Source organism: Pholcus phalangioides, unplaced genomic scaffold (genome assembly GCF_987345545.1).
Source record: "Pholcus phalangioides strain wild (caught in Gottingen) unplaced genomic scaffold, Ppha-v1.0 ptg000009l_1, whole genome shotgun sequence".
Taxonomy (NCBI): Eukaryota; Metazoa; Arthropoda; class Arachnida; order Araneae; family Pholcidae; genus Pholcus; species Pholcus phalangioides.
Window position 1 is genome coordinate 13,741,909 of NW_028301602.1, and position 16,229 is coordinate 13,758,137.

Sequence of the window (16,229 nt, forward strand, 5' to 3'; positions counted from 1 at the left end):
TGCATGTGTGGTTAAGGTATCCGACTATTTTTCTTGTCACTTTGCTTTAAAATGGCACTGGAATGAATTTGAAGAATGACATTTTTCAATAGTATTTCAAAATGGTGAAAATAATAAATTTTGGACTACTTATGTTATTTTCTGTGAAAAGTCATTATGTCAAATTTTAAGCAAAATTTGTTTAATAATCGAAACACGATTACAAAACATTCTATGAATGGACTGTTTTGTTATTTTTGCTGTACATTCAGATAGTAATGATGCAGGTTATGTACACTAGAATCTGAAGGATCATATGGAATGTTCATAAGTTGCGCTCAAATCTGTTGATGTACGTGTAAATTTTGGGTAATTGTATTCTACATTTTGTCAATAGAACACTAATTAGACACACATGTGATAAACAGGGCTCCCACTTGTCCTACTTTTTGGTAAAATGTCCTACTTTTCTCCTTTCTTGGTTTTGCCCTACTTTTCCTTTCTACCAAAATCTGTCAACAAAATTCATATTTATTTTAATTGAGGAGGGAATCATCGATATAATGCCAAATAATACAAATGTAGATCACAATGATTCTGCCAAAGCAGAGATTATATTGTTTTTAAAGTTATTTGGGGAGGGGGGGGGGGTATATGTGGTCCATTTGCTGGTTTATTAATTTTTCATTTGCTTAGTTTGAGGGTTCAACAAGTAGAGTAGTCATTAAAAACTTCTGCCTGGTTGAAAAAATAATTTTGTATTTATTACTTTTCATGGTCCCTCTTGGACAGTGACATTTATCATTCAAAATTATGGTGCACATTTTGTGTATAGGTGAGACAATAGTTTTCATAACAAAGCAATTGGGTACATAGGCCTGTTTGAGGTTTCGTGAATTCTGATACTACCCAATAGCATTCGTCTTCTATATTTTTAGGGTATGCACACAGAGGCATGAACAATATTTACAATGCTCAGCAAAGAGCTAGAAATGAAAGTGCTTCATTTGTTAAAAACGATTATACTGGCGTTGAGTGCTAAGATTTAAACATCCTTTTAAAAAAGAGGGATGAACAACACAGTAAAACTATTCGGTCCATTTTGACTTATATCAGACCTTGTAATTTACATATTTAGCACTGTATTCTCGTAAGAGCATTATAAAACATGTCTCCATAATTTGCTGTGTGCATTGTCAAAGAGAGTTGATAGACTGAACTGGAAGACTCCAAAAAAAGAATGTAATACACAGTATATTGCGAGTAAAGAATTATCTGTGGTTGCTAATATATATATATATACCCTATCTTGGCGAAAAATTGTTTTTGTTACCAAGTCATTTCTGCCATTTTGCTTTGGCTCAAGTCTATTACAAGATACCGAAATAGTGTGTGATGAAAAAAAAACATTTTTTAATTAAAAAAAAAACGTTTTTAGAGATTTTTTTAAATTATATGACATGGTCTCTCGTGTTCTACGCTTGTTAATGCAAGATATACAGAAAACTGGATGTTGTGAAGATATTTATTTTTTGAGATTTTGATTGTTTTGGTTGTATCAACATCTCAAAAACATATATCTTCACAGCATTGTTTTTCGTATATCTTACATTTTTTTTATTATGCTATGATTATGCTGCGTTTAAGGGACCTTAGCCCGTCCTCCTATTTCTAATTTTTGAGTGGGAGCCCTGTATAAATCTTCGATTTTGATTCATAACCTCAGCAATATATAGCAGAATATCATATTAAAATTTCGTAATGATACAATGTGTGAATAGATTTTTAGTAATCATATTTCACACTCAAGTAAAATGTCAAAAATAGTGTTCTTCGTAAATCAAGTTTAAAGTTTTTTATTCACGTATTACTTGTATGTACTAGTAAAACCACAACACTGAGGTGGATGTAACTGGTTCTAAATGTGATGTGAACAAAAGGCTTATAAACAACGTAGTCGGATACCATTATAACGAACTCCCAAAATACCGGAGAAATCACTTCGTTATAAAGGAATTCAAGGTTTTTTGCATTGTTCCTATGCAAACTTATCTGGGGATTAGATGTGTTCTGTAAAACGAGATTTTCGCTATAACGGTATTCGTTAAAACAGGATTCAACTGTAGTAGTATCCAGTATTGCATTACAATCTGACTGAAAGCCTCCCATTAGTTTTCAAGATCAGATTAATTTTCTGTGCTCAGATGGCAAAATATTAGTGACCTTTTCCAAAGAAATTCTGTTCGCATCCCGGAGTCTTGTTCGTTATAATTTTGGAAGGTGGAAAAATTTCACCTTTCTCTCCCTGTCAGTTTATGAGGAAACAACGGAGGGAAATTATAAGTCAAAAAGCCACAGTATCGCATGTTGGCGAAATATTATTTACAAATTTGCCATCGTGAAATTTAAAAACAAATGTCATAACATTTTGCCATCTGAGCACAGAACCGGTCTCATTTGCATATTTAATTTAAAATTCAACTATTTTAACTCTTCCACCGACTTTGACGAGGCATTTCATCGAATGGCTGCATTGTATTTTGGCTCGCCTCTTATTTTAGCGAAGACAAGCCAAAATATTTTTTAAAGCTGATTTCTCAGTAGAACACTTTTCCTATTCTTATTTTGTACGTGTTGTAAATCAGAAGAAAGCCTACTTCATGAAAAAATATGGGACACTTTACGGAAGTGGGGGGGGGGCAGTATCTGATGAATTTGACTTTCATTTCTAATGAAAATCAGTGAAAATAATTATAGTGCATAAAGGGACTTAGAGATCTCGTTTCCAGTGCCGTCTTAACGCATGGGCCCGGGGGCCTCAAGAGAAGAGGGGCCTCACAAAAATGAGATCCGGTTGAAATTTTCTAGGATTTACCAGGTAGGGCCTCCGAAAAACCACTTGGCCCGGGGGCCCACGATACTCTTAAGACGGCCCTGCTCGTTTCAAGTCTTTTTTGGTGTGAAACAAGAGACAAATTTCACAGGAACAAATAACTGGACCACATTTATTAGGAGCTAAATGAAGTAAAAGAAAATATATATATAACAGCATAAGTTGTATATATAGTGTGTATGTATATATTTTGTGTGCAAAACTAAGAAAACAAAATGTAAATTGCACATGACTTATTACAAAGATTCAAATGGTCTCATTTACAACCTCTCGGAGATTATTATCAATTTTTTTACAATGGTTTTTGGACAAGACTAGTTTTTGGAGAGTCACTAGGACATTAATATGCCCGATTAAAATACATTTTTTTTTTTTGGGAATGGTCCCCTTTTTTCCCAAGGGTTTTTTTGGTCCTAAAAATTAGCGATTGCATCAGATTTTTTTTCTTAATATATATATTACCGCTTATAGCAGGAAACAGGACTAGATATTAACAATGTACAATCAATCATGGATGATATACATTTTTTTTTTTTGCACAATCCCCAGAAGAAATGTGATGTTATATAATATTGTATGTATATATACACAATGTACATTATCCTCCTTATCTTAAATATCCTTGAGATCACAGTATGAGTTCATGATGCACAAATGAATGTGCTTGAAGAGTAAGTTTTTGTCTTTATGGAACAAAATCTAGTTTGTATCGTGAAATGTGACACTCGAAAAGTTCCATGATCCATTTTTTCCCCGGTCCAAAATTAAATCTTGTTATCTTGCTGCTTGGATGAATTGCTTCAGTTTTTGGAGGGCCTGTTCCAGTTGCGATTTCTTTTCATCCTGGTCTCGTTTCTGTTTCAGAAGATCCTGCAGAAAAAAAAAGAAAAATTAATTAGTTACCCAGTTGGTGAAGATACAGAATCATTATTAAGACATACAGTCGATGTTCGATTTTACGAACCTCTAATTTATGTACATGCTCTTTTTTTACGCACTGGTTCACTGTCCCCGAACAGCATTCCATAGAGCTAATGCTAAAATCCACTCTCACGAATTTTCATTTGTCATTTCTATCAACTCTATTTTACGAACTTCGTTTTCCTACCGGTATTTTTCCCCCTCTGCTATCTTATTCTTCCACCTGCTTCTGAGCTCTCTGTAACCAAAAGTAAACTTCAATTCGGACGTTCTACACTGAAGAGCCAAAAAAACTGGTAACACCTGCCTAACATCGTGTAGGGCCCCGCGAGCACGCAGAAGTGCCGCAACACGACGTGGCATGGACTCGACTAATGTCTGAAGTAGTGCTGGAGGTAATTGTCACCATGAATCCTGCAGGCCTGTCCATAAATCCGTAGGAGTAAGAAGGGTGGAGATCTCTTCTGAACAGCACGTTGCAAGGCATCCCAGATATGTTCAATAATGTTCATGTCTGGGGATTTTGGTGGCCAGCGGAAGTGTCTAAAGTCAGAAGAGTGTTCCTGGAGCCACTTTGTAGCAATTCTGGACGTGTGGGGTGTCGCATTGTCCTGCTGAAATTGTCACAAGTCCGTCGGAATGCACAATGGACATAAATGGGTGCAGGTGATCAGACAGGATGCTTACGTACCTGACACCTGTCAGAGTCGTATCTAGACGTATCAGGGGAGCATACAGAGCAAGCCTCCACCAGCTTGAACAGTCCCCTGTTGACATGTAGGGTCCATGGATTCATGAGGTTGTCTCCATACCCGTACACGTCCATCAGCTCGAAGCAATTGGAACCGAGACTCGTCAGACCAGGCAACGTGTTTCCAGTCCTCAACAGTGCAATGTCGGTGTTGTCGGGCCCAGGCGAGGCGTAAAGCTTTGTGTCATGCAGTCATCAAGGGTACACGAGTGGCCTTCGGCTCCGAAATCCCATATCGATGATGTTTCGTTGAATGGTTCGCACGCAGACACTTGTTGATGGCCCAGCATTGAAATCTGCAGCAATTTGCGGAAGGGTTGCACGTCTGTCACGTTTAATTTCTCGATAGTCGTCGTTGGTCCCGTTCTTGCATGATCTTTCTCCGGCCGCAGCGATGTCGTAGATTTAATTTTTTACCGGATTCCCGATATTCACGGTACACTCGTGAAATGGTCGTACGTGAAAATCCAGATTTCATCGCTACCTCGGAGATGCTATGTCCCATCTCTCGTGCGCCGACTGTAACACCACGTTCAAACTCACTTAAATCTCGATAACCTGCCATTGTAGCAGCAGTAACCGATCTAACAACTCTCCCAGACACTTGTTGTGTTATATAGGCGTTGCCGACCGCAGCGCCGTACTCTGATTGGTTCCATATCTCTTTATTTGCATACGCATGCCTGTACCAGTTTATTTTGGCTCTTCAATTCATGTGCCTTAAGAGAAAACAGACAAAGGTCGGGGAGATAGCGTTCACCAATTTGTCAATACTAGCATAAAAATCCACATTCGATTGTTGGCGGGGATAACCATGAAGTTCCATTCACCCATTGTGCATTGTTATTAGATAAATCGGTAGTTTGATAAATGGTGTGATACATTAGCTTATAGATAAGGCAATTTAGGCGTCGGGAGTAGATTGAACTGTACTTCGACCATAGGCGGAGATAGACTTGGAAGTCTGGGGGGGGGGACGATGATGATATGATGTCAATTCATATATACATTAGATCAGTCGAGTCCACCTTTGACGCTGGGGTCGCCCCGTGTGACTTCGACTAACTACTTTTGTCTACGCAATTTTAACAAAAAGGAAAAGATTGTGCTTGAGAATAGATGAAAAAAGAAAAGATTTCTAAAGAAATTAATGTGAGAACTCTTACGAAGACAAATTGTCAAAAAGAACGGGATTCCAAAAAGCACATTGAGTACTTCAAAGATCAACAAAAGATCGTTTCTACAGTAAGTGGTTACAGCTGCTTTCCACCATCACGAAAATATTTCAGAAAACCGAGATTTCCAGAGCCTCGAAAAGGCACTTGATGCTTGGCTGAGGAAAATGAGAGGTAAAAAAATTCCAGTCGACGGAAACTTTTTGAAACAACAAGAGAAATTATTTGTTTCTCAAAGTTAAACTTGAAGTATTTCAAAAGGGGTCAGATGCTGGTTGCAGAAATTCAAGAAAAGACACGGCCTGACTTTCCGGATACTATGCGGAGTAAGCACAGCTGCGGATACAACTGTGAATGGAAAGAACGGGGGGGGGGGGGAAGCTAAAGTCATTACTGAAACCATCGCAAAATGTTTCGATGAAGTAAACAAAAGAAAAAGCGATTTTTTGGAAATCGTCAAATAATCATGATCGACTAACGCATTACTTTTTCATCGTCTCTCTCATTTATGAATTTCAGATTTTACAAACTAATTATCAAGTCTGTACGGGTTTGCAAAAACGGGCGTCATCCAAGGGTTCTTGAGATCTTTTTCAGCTGCTATCCAAAATCAAAAATATGATCAACTTACATATCGGTCTATTTTCATTTTAAAAACTCATATCGTTGCCGTTTGCAGGGCTCCCACTTGTCCTAACTTTCCTACTTTTTGGTTAAAATGTCCTACTTTTCCTATTTTTTTACCAAATCCTATTAATAAAATTCGTGTGATTAATTTCTATTCAAGAGGGAATCATCGATATATTACCAAAGATTACTAATGTAGTAAATTACAATTACTGATTCTGCCAAAGCAAAAATTTTATCGTTTTTAAGGTTATTTGTAAGGTGTGTGTGGACCATTTGGCTTATTAATTTTTCATTTGCTTATTTTGAGGGTTCAACAAGTAGAGTAGTCATTAAAAACTTCTGCCTGGTTGAAAAAAAATAATGTTGTATTTATTACTTCATGTGGTCTTGGACAGTAACATTCATCATTCAAAATTATGGGGCACATTTCGTGTATAGATGTTTGCATAACAAAGCAGTTGGGTACATAGACCTATTCTAGGTTTTGCGATTCTGATGCTACCCAATAGCATTCAATTGCCTTCTGTATTTTTAATTATGCGGAGACATAAACAATATTTACAATGCTCAGAAAAGAGCTAGAAATGAAAGTGCTTCATTTGCCAAAAACGATTTTGCGACATTGGACAGTAAAATGTAAATCCCTTTAAAAAAAGGATGAACAAAGCAGTAAAACCATCCCGTTAACCTTGACTTATTTACGTTGGATCTTGTAATTTACACATTTTGCACTGTGCATTTGAAAGTCGTCTCCAAAAGCGCGCAATTATTAAAAAATGTACATGCCTTCTCTCTCTCTCATAATTTGCTGTGTGCATTGTCGAAGAGAGTTGACAGATTGGACTAGAAGACTCCGAAAAAAGAATGGAATGTATATTGTGAGGAGACACACAGAGGTATTGAAGAAACTGATATTTTCTAGATATCATGCCGAGATGCACTCGGAAAGAAAAGTAATCTGGTCTTCGCGGGGCTCGGATCCAGGCCCTCTTGCATTCCGGTAAGCATCTACACCACTGAAGACACGACCGTGCCTTCCTTATTTCACGCACTGTGGTGTGAAGCGCTGACGTAGAGGCATTAGTAGCCTCTCTTAACTTCAGCAAATGGCCCCCCAAGTGGGACGGTAGAGATAGACAGCTTTTTCTCAGGTACTATATCAAGGAAATAGATATATTGGGCTGAGAAAAGCCTTCTATCTCTATCTCCACAGAGGATTGAAAATTATGTTTCATCTCCCTCGGACATTGTCCACCATGGTACAAAATCTCATTGTTTCTTAGCTATAATGTCAACAACACGATACAGACATAACATGAAAATTCAAGCATTTCCATCTTTACTCCAGAAAATGGAAGAGATGGCAGCATGAACACGAAACAAGCGAAATTTACAACATAGATACATTAGAGCCACACATTCTGGCATGTGCCGCATCGTTAGAAATTCCGAAGAGGAATGTGTACGAGGTGCATGTACGGTTAGGTAGCAGCAGTAGTAGCTATAATGTCAAGCAGCATGTTCCTGTTTTGTAATTATAATGATAACGTGATTCACACGTATTCCCAAGGGATCGGCATGATCCGTCCAGGGAATTTGTTAGTGTTAGTAAACATCCACGCCCGAACCGGGATTCGAACCCAGACCTGCACAGTGAGAAGCTAGTTCCCTAACCACTCGACTGCCAGGCTTTTCAAAGAAGTAAGATAGTGGTGTGAGAGTTAAATGCACTCACCGACATAGACCTGCTCAATTGATTGGCTTCTTTAGTGAGATCCTCTTGACGCCCTTTCAGTTGATTACACCTTTCTTTCAATAATTCTTTCTCTACAAGTTGATCTGTGGATAAAATAGAATGTATGTCAGGGCAGGACAAATTGCAAAATAAAATCCAGAAAAAAATTTTAGGCGCCATCCCGAAGAAAAAGGTCTAAAATAACGTTTCTTTTGATTTTTGAGGGCATAGTGATCCTCTTTCATGTTGGCAGATATGCCGTTATAAATTCCCGAGATTTTGTGCTGCTCTCAGCCTGCAATTTAGTTACTACAAAAAAAAAAAAAAAAAAAAAAAAGGATTACCGATTTCTTATTTGACCTGGCTCCTGGGGTTTGTCCGGCCTTTGTATGTGATAAATTAAAAATATCTGCCATTAGTTGGCGATATCTTAGGTATAGGTTTTTATGTGATTTGAAACATGACACTTTTACACGAAGATCTTTCAGTTGTGAAACATTTCACTATCGTCATTGTAAAACGCTCGCGACTTTGAAAGGGAGGGGGAAAAAAATACAATTTTTATATTTATTCTAGAATATAATTATGGTTCGTCATAAGAAAAATCCTTACCCTTGTGATGCCTATAATAAGCTTCAATGACTGCGTCTAGGCCAGGCCAATTGAAAGATGACTTGCTCTTATCGTCGAGACCATCGCCGTTACTTGAAGGCAAGTCCACTTGCGTTGAGATAGACTTGCTTATGATTGCTTTGGATTCGGTTTTGACGAATGTTGTCCCGAAATCCGTTCTGCTGTGATCTGTGAAGGAAATTAAATATTGTTACGAAAATTATGCAAATAATCATTATTCATCATTTATTATATCATTCCCATCTGTAAATAGCCATTATCTCATGTAAAAATGGAAATTGGGCATCTCTCTGTAAATATCGTCAAGCTGGCAACAAACTGGCGACAGCTCCAATGATTTGGCAGAGTCATAGCGTCGAGGGAAGTGTGAAGATACCACGAGAATATGGTGGAATTCTCTCGTAGCTTTTCACTGCTTATATATAGTGGCACCCCCAGGAGAGAACTATGAGCAGTTTGTTGAATCCAATCCTTTCCTGCTTTCTTTCCCATATTCCATTTTGATTTTTCCTTAATTTTTGCAATATTTAGAAACTTTGTTTACTTTTGGCGATAATTGGCAATGCCCCGTATCTTCCATATTTCACTAGAGGAAATATTGTCAGCCAAGTTATGTGGGTCACGCTGTCGATAATTCAACTATAATGTAGTACTTGCTGCCATCTGTTGGCACAATGCCGGAAATTTGAAATATTCAATTTTTTCAAAAGCCCCACATTCATCAATAGATGGCAGCATTAGTTTCGTGTTCCGAAGCTTGTAAAAAATTAATTGACAGTTCTTTCATTTTCCTGAAGAGGCGCTGCCATCCTCATCTGAATTTACATTTGAAACTTGGCAACGGCATTAGGGAGGAAAAAGAAAGCTTTTTTATACAACAATGACTTGAATGCAACAATACATTTTGCAAGACATTCTCGGATAACTTCTGTGTTTATTTTTTTTTACGGTAACAATATGTTTTCGAAAATTTCCCACGTTCAACAATGACTTTTGTCAATAATGGACCAGATGAAAACACTGTTAATTGTTGAGACGTAACAATGCGTGTGGTTAAATTATCGTGACTCCAGAACGGAGACAGATCGAAAGATGGGGCAAACTTCAGCGCTTCCTAGAGGTTAATCGGAGGATAGTTATTCCGAATTGATTTGAGTTGGCTAGATTATATGTATATTGCTTTATATTGATTACAATGGATGTAGAAATGCAAGTGGTTACTTACTGTTTTGCGGCCCGAGTAGCGCCGCTGGCTTCCATTCGCATTTAAGGCTGTGGCCTCTCTTGAAGGAATATTTTGTGCGGAATTTGTTGCGCTTGAAGTCATATGGTTCCTGAGGTAATACAAACGAAGAAGAAGATCCGGAGTTTGCTGCTAAGGCTTGACCACCGTTGACTGATTCGTCTTTGGCTGTTGCGCTTGTATAAGGCACTGAAACAGACACCGAATCATATACAATATATGTCTTGTATCGCCATGATGGAACGATGAAATTACTGAAAATCTTCGTATTTTCAGAAAAAAATGAATTAAATGTTAAAGAACTTCTATTTTGATATATTACCTTGATTACCTTGAAGAGCAGAGTTCAAACTGAGCTGAATCGTCTTCGTGGAAGTTATAGACACTGGTTTCAACGATTGACGGCCAGCCGTCGTCACAGCTTCGGTTTTAGAATCATCTGTTAGTGAGAGAAGTGATGACATGAGATTACGTGAATGCGATTCATTCGTACAATACTACACGGTTTCAGTTGATTTCTTTAAAGTTTGTTACCGTGTTGTGTGTGTGAGTAACAAGAGTTTCAAAATTGAGTGTAACAAACTTCAACGGGTGACAGAGCAAACCCCAAAAACAAGCGTTTTCTTGGACCAGTGCTTTAAGTCAAACAAGGCCAACAAACGACAAGAATTTCAATTGATTCGCAGATTTTTAACGCATAAATTGGCCAAAGAATCGCCAAAAATATTTTTCCCTCGCTCCCGTTAGAAGCAGTTTTTTTTATGCTAATCAGAATCTAATCTACTAGGATGTCCCCAGAACTATACCGCCAAAATGAAAGGAGTGATAATGCACGCCAAGACACAATTTTTGCAATAGAACTTGGAGGTCGTAAATGACTTTATTGTTTACCGCATGACTAGTATGGAATTCAAGCCACTGGCGTCAAAAAAGGGAGAAAAAAATCCTGAAGCAACCATGAGAGGGGAAAAAGTCTTTCTCCCTATTAACAGAACACCGCTTATTAGAGAGAGAAAGAGAAAAGGGGGGAGCAAGGTTGCCATATTTTGGCGACTTCTGAAGTGGAGAAATTGCACTTATTTCCCTAAATAAGTGGGTTATGACCCTAGTCTTAATTGGAGACATTGTCAGTCTTGCCGTGCACTATCAACCTTCTCATTTTAGCGGTAGAGTTCCGGAACAGCCTAATCTTTGTGAGGGCCAACAAACGACGCCTAATCTGGGGAGTATAAGTCGAATATGTTTTCCTACTTACCATTTTCATTTTTCGACTTGCGTCCCGCTTGAGACGATTCTTTGCCCTGAAGACGTAGAGCTCGTCTCTTCTTTTCATCTTCGGCGATAGTCCGGAGCCTGGTCCTTTCTGGGAAAACGAAAAAGGAAAATCCCAATAACAATAATGATAACTAGAATTATTCTGCGTGATTATACTTGAGCACAACTTTGCTGATAGGGAATACGGAGCTCGAGGTAAAGTATAACGACGACAATTACCTTCTTTTTGCATCTTACTCAAAGGGTTTAGGCCTAAATTCAAGAAAAATTCGGATTTTTCGGCGCCCCCCTCACATCTCAGCCTTTCGGAGATCTTGTCGAGATTTCTGAAGGATTCCAGCAGTGCGGTGCCGTCGGGCAACGACGAGGGTTCGATTTCCATTTGAAGTGGCAGACAGTTCTCGTCCTCGTGTAGAACTTTCCGTCTCTTGAGGTAGATATCCAGTTCTATCTCTAGATAATATGAAGAAGACGAATATACTCGTTATAGTGATGACCTAAACCATGAATCATTTAACATCACGTATATCGATGTCAGATTAATGACAGATCGATGATTAACTTACGTTTCCTCTTTATTCGCGACGTAAGGCCAAAGATTTCGAGAAACCTCATTTTCTGAAAGGAAAAAAATTACCAATGAAAATTTGATTTTAAGAAAAAAAAAAATTGCAGCTACTCCTCGACTTACGAACTTTTTAATTACGAACCAAAGACTTGGCGGTATATTCGAATTATAGATTGCACTTGGTAATAATGGTAAAAATGTTTTAACCGAGAGATCCGCCATTCTATTTTCTCTTCCCAAATTAGAGAAATGGTGCGGAATCGGGGTAATTTTGGCTTACGGATGAAGTGTGAAGTCAGAAAGTTCAATCTAATACGCACTAAGTGCGTATCTAATGCTGCCATCTATATATCAAATTGTGAACGAAATTTGATGATTGAATATCTGTACCGTTGTCAAGTCTGTTGCTTTCTGTCTAAGACTTTCTAACGCGGAGCGTGCTTTGAAGTTGCGAACCACAGAAATCAAACTTCAGCTGACCACCACTGTGCCGCCAGCGGAAATCGAATGTGACGCTTACGCGACTACACAGCTGCGGAAGGGGAGGGGAACTACTACAATCACCCCTACTAAACCGTACATGGCGCAAATGCGAGCCGATCTCCCGGTTAAAAAGTCTCGCCACAGCGAGCAACAGTAAAGTACACTGCCTACAAACAGTAAAGTACACAGTCATTATACTTCAATCACTTCACTTTTGAAATATAGATGGCAGCACTGAAAAATAAGACACAACAATAGATACGCACTCAGATTTTTAGGTACACACACTTACATCTTCGGTACAACTCACTAGGTAGTAAATTTTCCAAGGCGATAGACCTGAGTTGTGCTCGGTTTGAAAAAAACCCCGTACATGCACACACACTCACAACCTCGTACACATTCCCCTATGAAATTTCCAACGCATTGGTGCATGCCGGAACGTGTGTGTGTATATATATATATATGCGAAGCCCTAACGTATTTATGTTATCGTAATTATGCTTTTGTTTTATTCGTGCTGCCATCTGTGATTCCATATATTGAAGTGCAGATGTTAAATGTTTGTGAATTTTCATGTTGTGTAAGTACCATGTCATAGTTCTCTTTGCGGACTTCTTCAAATGGGAGACCGGCTCGAATTCGCGCGTGAAGGAAAATCTCAGAATGCAAACTTCAGCCGACCAACACCGTGTCGCCAGCGGGATTCGAACCCGAATCTTCATGACGAGAGTCCAGCACGATGCCCACACGACCACACAGCGGGTGCGGGGAGGGCGTTAACTAACGTGATAGAGCAATTAGACTTAACTATGTTATTCCATGTATAACGGCTTTGGTTCAAGTGTATCTTGTTCTTAAGTCGGAGAGCGGCTGTTCATTGGATATCACTTTTTGGCCAAATATCTATGACATTGGGAGTCACACGACGGTATCACTGGCCAATGAACACGACTGGCAGGCACTATACTTACTTTTGGATTCTCGTCCATGGGCAATGGCGGACCTTTGGTGATGACGAGAAACTCCTTGAGGTTGATTTCATCGCATTCGCCGTCCACGTAACCTTTCTTCTTCATGTCTTCGGCCTCTTTGTCCAGTTTACTCTTGACCTGAACAGGCGGGGTCTCCACGTTCTTCTTACTCAGCATAGACATCAAGTGGTGCTCGATGTACAACTGAGAGCTCGGATCAGAACCGTTCACAAGTTGGTGGTTACTTATCTGCACCATGCTCTGAATCGATAGTTTATCGTTCTGAGGAGGTGCTGCTACTGCTGCCGATGCTGTTGGTGGCGGTGGTAGTATCGGTAGTATTTTATTCACGGAATGATTACTGTATTCCAGCCTACACTTTTCCGTCTCTAACAATCTGGCGTGCATACCTTCGTCCTGGCTCATTGTGGGCTTTATCAGGCCGTTGATGTGTTGCGGTGGCTGCTGCTGGTGCTGCTTCCTCTGCTGCTGCTGCTGAGGGACAAAGTGTGACGAGGTCGAGCCATTCACCAAACCGTTGTTGCTGTTGGTGATGCAGTTGCTGTTCAACTGCGATTCCTCGCGGTACTTCTTGACCTCCGTCACGTTCTTCCTGTGGTTGTTTGCGTAGGCTTTCTGCAGCTTCTCGTGCTTCCATTCGTTCGTGGTCGAGGTGATGTTGCTGCTGCTGGTGTTGTTTTCCTTCTTAGAAAGCTCTGCTATGTGATGGTGGATCGAGTCGAATTTCTTGTAGTTACCGTTCCCGTGGTTATTAGTGTTGTTGGTAGTGACGAAGCTGTTACTGTTGGGTCCGATGAGAGGGAAGGCTCTTTTGGCATCGGTGATGTCTATCGGTGCCATCACCGGTAGCGGTTGCGGCGGCTGCCGCTTCTGGTCATTGTCCATTATCAGAGAGTTCGTTTCTGTCGCTGGTATACCTTTCTTGTCACCGTAGATCGGGAAACCGAACGGTGGCTGAAATTTGTCGTTGGCTAGTTGGTCTTTTGGTGGGTGAGGCATCTGATGATTATCCTGAAACATGTAAAACAATTAATTACAAAGGGTGTCTCAAAACTCTAGCGTTGAAATGAGATAGGAGGGTGATCACGTCAAGACAAACAATTTTTGCTGTGGGACCCAGGTCCGCAACCCAGGCGCTCGAGTGGCGTGGTGGTACGATGCTCGTATACCACCGTGAAGGTTGCTATCACGGTCTCACGTTCAAGCCCGGGGGGGGGGATATAGATAAGATATTTTCTCTAACGAGCTTGAGGTGACCACCAATAGGCAGCGCCTTTATTTCCAACCCATCTTATTAATGGCAGTAAATTGAAGTATAGTGATATGGTCAGAGTTGGTTTTTGGTGAAATAGATTCTCAGCCCGCTTATTCGGAGGATACACGCATCACGCTCATTTAAAAAAAATCGCTGAAATATGGAAACCTTGCTTGCATAACAGGGAAACTGTGTGGGAGGGGAAAAATTCTTCCTTCCAGTTTTAGGCGATTGTGATATTTTTTCCCCTTTCACTCTCAGGGTTACTTAAGAATTTTTATCCTCCTTTTTTGGCGCCAGTGGCTCAATTTTAAAAATTATTTGTTTTGACATGTGTTATCACCTTTATACATGTATATAAATCGGGTCTACGAATACGAAAATTCCATCGTAATCTTATGATCGTATTACAGGTCTAACTCACTACTTGGGTATGTATTGCTACTGGTGGAGGAGGTGGCCTGTAGACATGCAGATTCGGTGGTGTCTCTTCGTGGCTATTACTAAGATGGGGTTGATGATGATGAGGATGATGGTGATGTTGCTGTTGCTGTTGCTGCTGCTGCCAGGGCATCCACAGCTCGGTCTCTTTCTTCGGGTGTTGTTCCACTGATGGAAGTTGGACGACCAGGTTCAGTGGCGTAGAGGAGCTCGTGACCGGTGGCGGGGTTCGGTTGATTGCGTTTGCTAGATGCTGGTCGTTTCGACGAGCTGCGATAAGAACGGATTGATAGTGGATGATTAGGATTTGTTTTGTTTTGGGTAATCGTGTAATTAGTTTTATTACTCATGAATTTCGGTTGTTTTCTTACTTACGCAGTGTTTCGCTCCTTTTCGAGTGGCTTGGCGTAGTATGATGCTGATGATGGTGATGATGATTTGTCCTGGCGATGCTGTCGGGATGATGATCGATTTTTTCTGCTCCACGATGAGACTTGTCTTTATCTCTCTTCTCCTTCTCCTTATGTTGCTGCTGCTGCTGTTGTTGCTCTTTCTCTTTCTGCTCCTTTTCCCTCCTCTCCTGTTCTCTTTTCCTGCTTAAGTCTAACTCCGCTTCTTTTTCCCGTTGACGTCTCTCCTCTTCCAGTTTTAATCTTGAAAATAAACAGACCCAATCAGTTTTTTTTGGAGTTATTTATACCTTTTTTAAATGCGCATGCGCATTAAAATGCGTCCTTCGTGGTTTATTTTGTGTTAGTTAATGTTCCAGAGAATGACTTAATCAAATTGCTCCGATAGGTTCTAAACTTGGTCCTTTCTTTCTTTCAGTGCGCATTCAGCATCAGTGACGTCTTAATGTATGGTCCCACCCGGGCATGGCCTAGGGGAGCCTCAAGAGCACAAAGGGTCTCGTGAAAATGAGATCTGGCTAAATTTTCGACAGTAAGTATGTAAATTGGGTGACGGGCATTTTCAGCCAGTTGTGGGGGGCAGAAAAATCACCTTGCCCAGGAGCCTGCGACGCCGTTAAGACGCCCCTATACCGCATAGGTATTTTGTTTTGGCGATGTTTATGAAGATGTGCTAGTAAATAGCCAAATTATAGTGTGTTTTAGGATCATTACTTTTTTTTCTACAATTTTATGCCAGGAATCTCAACCTTTTCGAGCACCGTTCACCGTCTGCACTCGTCACTAAAAGAAGAGCACCACTATGGCAATTCTGACATTTACGCAAACTCAAATAAGCAGCA

At 39.9% G+C, this 16,229-nt stretch overlaps 1 protein-coding gene across 2 annotated transcripts in view; it reads right to left on the reverse strand.

Moving 5' to 3' along the window:
- Window positions 1–2,970: 2,970 nt before the first annotated feature.
- Window positions 2,971–16,229, reverse strand: part of LOC149081790 (uncharacterized) — a 118,572-nt gene continuing 105,313 nt past the window's right edge. Inside the window, exons 7-17 of one of the 2 annotated variants that reach the window (XM_089235560.1) lie at window positions 15,353–15,630; window positions 14,961–15,247; window positions 13,261–14,292; window positions 11,802–11,853; window positions 11,455–11,688; window positions 11,216–11,323; window positions 10,283–10,399; window positions 9,943–10,149; window positions 8,697–8,885; window positions 8,085–8,188; window positions 2,971–3,742 (exon numbers count right to left, since the gene is read on the reverse strand). In XM_089235560.1, coding sequence (XP_089091686.1) covers window positions 3,647–3,742; window positions 8,085–8,188; window positions 8,697–8,885; window positions 9,943–10,149; window positions 10,283–10,399; window positions 11,216–11,323; window positions 11,455–11,688; window positions 11,802–11,853; window positions 13,261–14,292; window positions 14,961–15,247; window positions 15,353–15,630 — 2,704 coding nt within the window. In that variant the 3' untranslated portion in view covers window positions 2,971–3,646. The remainder of the gene's footprint in view (window positions 3,743–8,084; window positions 8,189–8,696; window positions 8,886–9,942; window positions 10,150–10,282; window positions 10,400–11,215; window positions 11,324–11,454; window positions 11,689–11,801; window positions 11,854–13,260; window positions 14,293–14,960; window positions 15,248–15,352; window positions 15,631–16,229) is intronic. The other variant, XM_089235559.1, reaches the window with a different exon arrangement.